Source organism: Harmonia axyridis, chromosome X (genome assembly GCF_914767665.1).
Source record: "Harmonia axyridis chromosome X, icHarAxyr1.1, whole genome shotgun sequence".
Lineage (NCBI taxonomy): Eukaryota > Metazoa > Arthropoda > Insecta > Coleoptera > Coccinellidae > Harmonia > Harmonia axyridis.
In genome coordinates this window covers 11,357,272-11,365,559 of record NC_059508.1, presented here as the reverse complement: position 1 = coordinate 11,365,559, position 8,288 = coordinate 11,357,272, and the positions used below count along the sequence as shown (strand labels likewise).

General features: G+C 35.2%; 1 protein-coding gene across 1 annotated transcript; it reads right to left on the bottom strand.

Moving 5' to 3' along the window:
• Nucleotides 1-4,063: 4,063 nt before the first annotated feature.
• LOC123686483 lies at nucleotides 4,064-8,051 on the bottom strand. Its single transcript, XM_045626656.1, has 2 exons — nucleotides 6,654-8,051; nucleotides 4,064-4,199 (listed from the first exon to the last, which is right to left on the bottom strand). The coding sequence occupies exon 1, from the start codon at nucleotides 8,008-8,010 to the stop codon at nucleotides 6,664-6,666; it is 1,347 nt and encodes a 448-aa protein (XP_045482612.1). The 5' UTR covers nucleotides 8,011-8,051; the 3' UTR covers nucleotides 4,064-4,199; nucleotides 6,654-6,663.
• Nucleotides 8,052-8,288: the final 237 nt, after the last annotated feature.

The following is an 8,288-nucleotide window of genomic DNA, read 5'->3' as shown; positions in this document are numbered from 1 at the left end:
TTCGACACATGCGTAATGAACAATTATCGACCAATTTGACGCATGTCTTTTCTTGTTATTCGGCGGTCGAGTATTGAAACAAACTAAAAAAAATTGAAAAGTGCTGACTTGCTTTTGATCGATTGGAAATTGGCATTGATGCATTTTATTTACTGAATTTCGCATGTAGATTTCTGCTTCCGTGCACTTAATTCAGTCTTTTCAAGCAAAGACTGATCTATGACAAAGACATAGAATTACATGATATTTTTAACACAAGCATCTATTACTTTTTTGGAACAATTTTTTCGAAGAAACGAAGAGGCATGTAAAAATTATAAATACTTACTTGGAAGATAGATACGATCTTACTTCTTTCGATATATTCTATTACATATTCATAGGACTGTTATTTTTTCTATTATGGAGAAAACAAAATCATCTATAGGTTTAACTACGAAACCATAATAGGCACATATTTAGCCTTTTATCGAAATTTTCCGAGATATTCAGACCCTGAACCTACCCCAAGAAATTCAAGCCGGCCGGACAGCATTGATTTTGATCTTGAAATCTTCATCACTTTGTCGAACAAGCGCAGAAAAATGTAAGTGACAAACTATGAAATAAACAGGGTTTTCCAATAGGAGGTTTGATTTTAAATAGCCCGCTATCTTGGCAACTGTCACTTTTGAAGCTGTCATCTTTTTACATTTGACAAGTAAAAACTACGCAATTACTAAAATTGGAACGATAAACGTTTCAACAGCACATTGAAATTGTTAAAACTCACTATAGAAATGGTGAGAATTTCGTAGTGACAGTTCGCAAAGCTTGAGCACCTTTGGATAGTCATGAAGCACCTTCTTGGCCGGCAATAGTGGAACTGCTGGAAAAGTAGGATATGTAGGGACAAGTTAGTCATGTGAAGAATAGAAACTATGTGCGTCCCTCAAGAACAACTGAGAATATTGCTAATGTAGCTCGCAGTGTTGACGAAAACCTAGTTGTAGATGCATAAAAAAAGAAAATTATTTTGGGCATCTTCGAATTGTAGAAAAAATATGTACGCTGTTAAAAAAATCATGTTTTAAGTATTTTTTCAGAGAATGAAAGTCGATTCAAGCGAGAACTCAATTTTCATTAAATTTGACCTTGAAATACAACGTTTTTTTTCCTGTGCAATTCTAACACTAACATCCTAAAAAATATTCATAAATTATCAGTAGGTATTTATTATAGAATATTATGATTTTGTTTTTCGTAATGAAAGTCAAGTGAACCTATTGTTATCGTGGAAAATCACTTACTCGTTCTGATGAGAAATTCTTAGTTTAGAGTCATTTCTATTTCTTAATATTTCCTTTCTGCTGTTGAAAATTTTTTTGAATCCAAAATTGAATCATTATTCCACTTGATTGGAACATTATGAATTATTAGACCAATATCGAGTTCAGGGTTAGGATAATAGGGATTGAAATAACAAATCGTTTCATAAAATTTTCAGTGCTTCTTTTTAATTGCTACAAAACCTGCCTAACTGGCAAAATACAGGGACATGCCCTTATCTACTACAGTAATTTCTGCTCAATCTCGAAAAATGTCATTGAAGCTTTATACATATAAATTTGTAGTTCAGTCTCAGTATTGACTAAGTTATGTAGGTACTCTATGTATTTCAAAATAGTTACGAATCTTATTTGAAATGAAGACTTCTTCAAAATACAATTGAAAAGCTTTGTCAATTAATTATTTATTTGAGAATTATTTACAAGATATTCGGGAGAATATTTCCTTGAGTTATATCAACGAGAAAAATTGTTCGGTTCATCGTGCCGATACTTAATCGACTATTTATTCATTAAAATAATATGCAAATTGCAATTAGCGTGATGAAATGTTGGAGGAACGTGTGAATCGGTGCCACCAAATCAATAGGTGTCGCTGAAATGTTCTTTATCCCTGAAAAAAAGAAATATTATTGTATTTAAGTACCAATTTAACACACAATTGTATTTATCTGTTCACTGAGAACCCAAATCATTTAAATGTTGATGAATGTTTACATAAGTGACACTTATGAACCTCCGCTCCTCACTTTTGAAGTTGATGGACTTAAAGGCTCAAAAAAATGATAATAATTGAAGACTATGGCTCCTAGTTATAGAAAACTTCACATTACAAACTACTTTGCAAGCTTCAAAGGACAATTTCTTTGAACTTTAACAGCATCTATCTTTCTACCTGCACCAAATTTGAAAAAATGGTATTTGATAAATATATGGTTAAATTTAAAGTTGAAGACATTTGAAGACATGAAATTTTATCATTACCTAGATACAGGGAAAATATGATGGATTGTATAAAGAACAATAATATAGATAATTCTGTTGTTGTCAATTATGCCCCAATAACTGGCCATGCTTAGTTAGTTTTACATTAGTTGGTAATCTATAGTTTCTGAAGATGATTACATCGTTTTCAAAATGGAGTTGAAAATAAATAAAAATTCTGCAGAAGAAACCTTAATTATAGAGAGGAGTCTACTGAGAAACGGAAATATCTAATTTTCACATCAGTGACACTTATGAACCTCACCATATTATTAAAGGTTTTCTTAAAGGAATGATTCAATTTAACGTTCAGAAACTGTTGGAATTGTTGAAATGTTTCAACAAAATCAGTGTACATTTGTGAGTACTGAGAGAAATGTAAGAATAATTCATGAACGATATTATTGGACTCAATGTCTCAATGTTCAATACCACTTGTCGATGAGTCGATTAATGTATTGCATGAATAGGGATTCACGGTTAAGCTTGATTTTCAAGCTACTTGGCTTGAGCTTGACTGGATTTCAAGTAATATTGAGAAACCTCAAGGCTTTGTTTGATTTCATGATTTTCCATCCAGGATCTAAGACAACTGAGGCATCTTAAAGATTTGTCGCCTAACCTATTGCGGGTTTTTGTAACTGTAAGAGCAGCTCTGGAAAATTGTCTTTCAACAGGAGCTGAAGATGCTGGAGTTGATAAAAAATTTTGGCCATTTTGGCCAAGTTAGGAAAGATATTTCTGAAACTACCAAAATCTACCAAAAGATTTCATAGAAATGTGAGAAAACTACTAATAAAGTCACACTGGCGAATGCTTCAGTCTCTCGGCGCTCGAGGAATTCCCTTATTTAGTCTGAGCGCGCACGAGACTGCAGAAATATTTACCGTGCATCTCAAGCTCAAGTAATATCAAGTAGCTTGATATCAAGTCAGCAATAAATATCTAAAATCAAGTCAAGTCAAGCTCAAGTTTGTAATTTTTCACGAGCTTGATTTTCAAGTCAAGTAGTTGGTTAAAATGTCAAGTTACTTGGCTTGATGAATCCCTATGCATGAATCCCATTTCAAATTACCCTATAGAAGAAAAGAATTGTTTGATAATTAAGGTGTGAGATCTTGTGAAGTTTATGGACTTGTTACTTACTCTGCAGGAAAACGATGCATGTATTTGTGACATGATCTGCCACAGCCAGGGCAATACCAATAACTCAGTACCCCAATGGAAGCAGCAAAAAGTAAATTTGGTATAGCCAATGATAAAATAAGTTGTCTCAGTGTATCGTCCCAAGAATATCTTACAACAACCATTTCTGGATAAACCTTACTATAATAACAAGGAAAAGGTATCCCTCTTGTGTGGTATCCATATTGCTTAGCGAATTCTGTGCAATTAACAGAAGGAGGATACCCGCAACCTTCTGCATTTATGAACATTTTCGTGTTAACAATGTCCCATTCGACACTATGGTTGGAGTAATTCCAGTCTCTAAACGGTATTTTCGAGTAGTTCACGTGAATCTGATGACAGCGTGTGGCTTCCTTAGTGCAACCCTCTCTGCATGATGCCCATGAACAGTTCCTAAGTCCTTCTGCGTACACATGCTGGGTCACTACACACGTCACTGGCTGTGGGTCATAGTCTGCCATCAAACTAGAGATCGATGGGTCAACTACGAATGGTATTAGGAAAAGAAAAGCAAATACAGATAATATAGCTGTCGTTCCAAGACATAAAGATGTGTAGAATTTTGCAGATTCTGCGACGGAAATTACTGTTAATTCTTTCTTTTTCGAAGTGTCGGCCATATTTCCTTTACTTTTAGGGTTTCCTGCTCTCCCCCTTTTGATGGACGAAGTTAATCACGATCCAGCAATAGGGGAATGCCTGCAACAAAAAAAAATATGTATTTATTCGTGTTCAAACGAAAACTATGCAAATTCTTGGTCGAGTAATCAATAATTTCTCTGTTGAGGTATATGCATTAGAGTTGAAGGGTTATTCACCCCCTACTGATACTCTTAATTTTGATAATTGAAGTTTTTTACACCATATTTGGCACTGACGTTTAAGTCGCTTAAATTACTCAATAAACCTGCAATCAACCCCATGACAACAAAGAGTTACAAGATGCTTTCAACATAATTGCATTCATTAAAATTTTGGAACAATTTTTTCGGAAGTTTTGGTCTACCTTTTCCCTGACCTTGAACCTACCCTGAAAATTGATTTTGTCCTAGTATTCTTCATCATTCTATCAATTAGCTTTTCTTATTTATTCCTTTGTTCATTGTGTGAATTCCATTGGAATTAGGCTACTCAAATTTCAGAAATTATTGATACTCTTATAAAAATCAATTTGAATTTTAATCCAAGCAATGCTCATTTTTAGAATATTCCGAAATTTTGGAATATCGAAGTTGAATAATCTACTAACTATGTTATGTAATATTTTCACAAATAAATCATTCTACAGCGGAATTTCTGCAAATTCTGCGAGCATGAAAAAAATTAACTTAAGTAGATACAGGGTTTTCCAGTAGGAATGATACAATTGAAATGTGTATTATTTTTTTTAAATTTTTTATGTCCTTGGTGTTCAGTAGTTTAAGCCATTGAATATTGGAAATATACACGCTTCACAACGTTTAGAAAATCAGTGCTCAATTAAACGATTTCCAAACGTTGTTTAAGCGCGTATCTTTCCATGATTATCTTGCACAAACTGCTGAACACAAACGCTATAAGAAATTTAAAGAATAACTCACAGTGATGCTGTTAAAACCATTTTGAATTGTATCATTTTTATTGAAAAACCAGAAATAAACAATTTATGACAGGTTGCTATAATGTGTGCTATAATAAGTGATAGAATGTGTTATAATGTGGTGATGATGGTTCAAAATGCTTGTGTCAAATGCAGTGCAGTTTTACGTGGTATATAATTTGGTTTTTCTATACTGCAATGATAATACATTCCGTAATAATATAACTAAAAGCTTCGGAACGAATTTTAAAGAACCCTATAATGATGCTCATTGTGAGTTTCCTTATAAATTACAGCAATTCTCGTTTAAATGGAAAATCGAAACTGAATTCATCTTCATCAATATGTATTACCTTTCGAATAAAATCAATCCATTATCCTGTACACTAGTATTTTACCGCTCGCGTAAGTTATATCATCAGATATCCGCCAGTTTCCATTTAGTTATTGGAAAACCAAAGTTAATACAACAATCCCGCAATTATTTTCGCATTAGAGCCACAATAAATAAATATTAATCGATAATCGTGCATTTTTTTCAAGACTTTCATGAATACGAAGTGATTGATTGATACCTTTATTCCAAAAGCAGATCCTATTCAAGTAATAAAAAAGAGAATTTCAATTATATCGGACACACCGTTTGTGAAATCCTAGTTGGAATGAAAAACACTCCAAATTTAACACTATAGTTGTATTATTCTGAAAATTTGGGGGGGGGGGGTTAAGTTTTTCTCCTTGAACGTTTCTGTTGAATAATTCAAACATGGAAATGTTCACTCTTGGAGGTAACGTAACAGGATATCTTCTCTATTATAAAATTTCATCTGATAATTGATATTAATCGATTTATGTTGATTAGTATTGAGACCATCTGATTAAAATTAATTAGTATGAAAGGTGATCTATAATAGGTATTTCCTTCAAGCCTAAATCAATCTACTGTCTACCAAGAAATAACGGAACTTAATCATTTAAAAAGTTCAGAGTGATCACAATCATTCATGTCTATGAGTTGGCACAACTGTAGCTTATAATTACGCGGAATTCGAGCGTTATTTGTCTTTGGATTTATTTACTGAGCTCTATTATCTGCCTCAAATTTGGAATAGCAAAATAGCAAATTTCCCAATCAAATCTATTCACCTGATATGACATCAGCTGACTTTTTCTCTTTCCAAAACTTAAATTGCGAGATTCGAAACCAGGGTTATTCACAATTCAGAAACCTTAAGTGCAAGGACTTCACGGTAAAATACTAATTGCACAATTATCATAGAAAAAAAAATTCATAATTTCGTGATTATGTTTTATCAAAAGTTTATTCTGTGTTTTTGGGATTCTACACATTCGATTCGTTTTAATTATAGAAAGAATAAAGGAAAATCTAGCAATTAAATCGACAATTCTAATGTGGCTATTTTCTAAAAAGCTTCGATTCGAGTAATATCCTAATGAATGAATGATGACCTAGTGAGTGTGAATATCAGCTGAGTTGTCATGTGCAAAGTCTTCATGTGTCATTCTGGGTGAATTGTGAATGGCTCCAACGTTTCAGAGTTCGAATTACTCACGTGATTGATCTCAAAGTGCCATAATAGAGTTGCCTCCACCAGTGTCAGTCATAATTTTACCGTCTTTACTATGACTGTCGTCTTCAGATTGAACACAGCCTTTGAATCGCATTTTGGCATCATCGCCCACAACTACGGCCTTATGGCACAAAATTAACGTTAGACACGATACAACGAAGAGCACGGATGGCAGCAAAGAAGCAATCAAAAACTGCTTCTCAGTCGTTTCTAAATTGAACCTCGCTACGACGATATCGGTATTATCGGCAGAATAATAACAAGGAAACCTTGCCCGCGCATTGTGGTCAGTTCCATCCTTACCATACACCCTCAGGAACTCCTTACACTCATCCCTTAAGGTGTTAACACAGCCCTCCAGGTTGATGAGCAACTTGCTCTCATTCGCGATGAGTAGGTCAGGTTCAGGAGGAGCTACCAACCTCCTCTCATCCAAGATCTTGGTGTTGAAGATGCTCAGATAACTCAAGTACGTAAAGTTGGTCAAATCGCTCAGGATGTTATTCGGCAAGGTAGAACCATTAACACAATCCACAGCGTAGATACCGGAAGTTGTATTTTGTATGTTATAACACGAAGCCATCATTATATTGTCTTGAGATTCGTTCCAAATCTCCTCGTTCCTGTCAAGGTCAACAGCACGCTGACATTCCGATAGAAACACTTTGTCACCGCTTAAAATGATAATATTCTTGTTTCTAGTTGGTATATCAACGCATCGACGATCGCAATTATATGGTGTGCGAATTCTTTCGCATATTCCTCTGTTGCAACTGTACAAGCCGTCTAAATCGATGCAGGTGATTTTACCACGTCTACCTGAACACTTGAGAGGCGGATCTGTTTCTTTGAATATGCATTCGAAGGCATCTGTGATGTTGATGCAGGTCCCCGAGGAACAATTGAAGGTACCAGTTAAGTTTTTGCATTCGTCGGAGATGCACCTACTCTTCTTCGCGTTTTCTTGGTCTATACCGTAACAAGTCTTATTCGCGGCATTTGTACAATTCGCCCAAAACAAATTAGACCCGTTGTGTCGAAGATTCACGTAGATCTGAAGACAGGAACCCGATGTCTTACTCAAGCACCATTCGCCACAAGAACCCCAATCACAATTTTCGACAAGCACTGCACGTGTCGTGGTGCACATAACTGGGTCTTCCAGTATGCCAGACTTCATGGCTCTGGTCGACGGTACATAAATCGCAACAGTTAAATAAACAATAGCCACTGTACTCAACACTAGAGTCATTTGACACAAACATATCGTTCCGCATATTTTCGTATCCTGCGGAGGTATTATCAAGTCCTCGACCGGGGTTGGCTTTTTCTTCGGCATCTTCGTGATTTTCTATGTGCGCTCTTTATCTCTGCATATTTGAAACTGACATTCATTTGCGGATAAGTCCGGCGCCGCGTCTGCGCACAGCGTCGGATCAATAGGGCCGACCTTACTGCGGCGTCTCTTGGATCAATATAAGGCGAATATTCCGCACAAATTTACTACAGTCACTACAAAAAAGAACTTGAGGCAAATTGAAAAAAATGATTCGATGCGTATCCAGTTAGCTACGCGTGATTGCAAGCAGAAATTCGCAGTTTTATATAAGATAATAC

Bases quoted from the DNA above. Each gene is read 5' to 3' on its own strand.
- LOC123686483 (XM_045626656.1), bottom strand. From the start codon at position 8,010: ATGCCGAAGAAAAAGCCAACCCCGGTCGAGGACTTGATAATACCTCCG.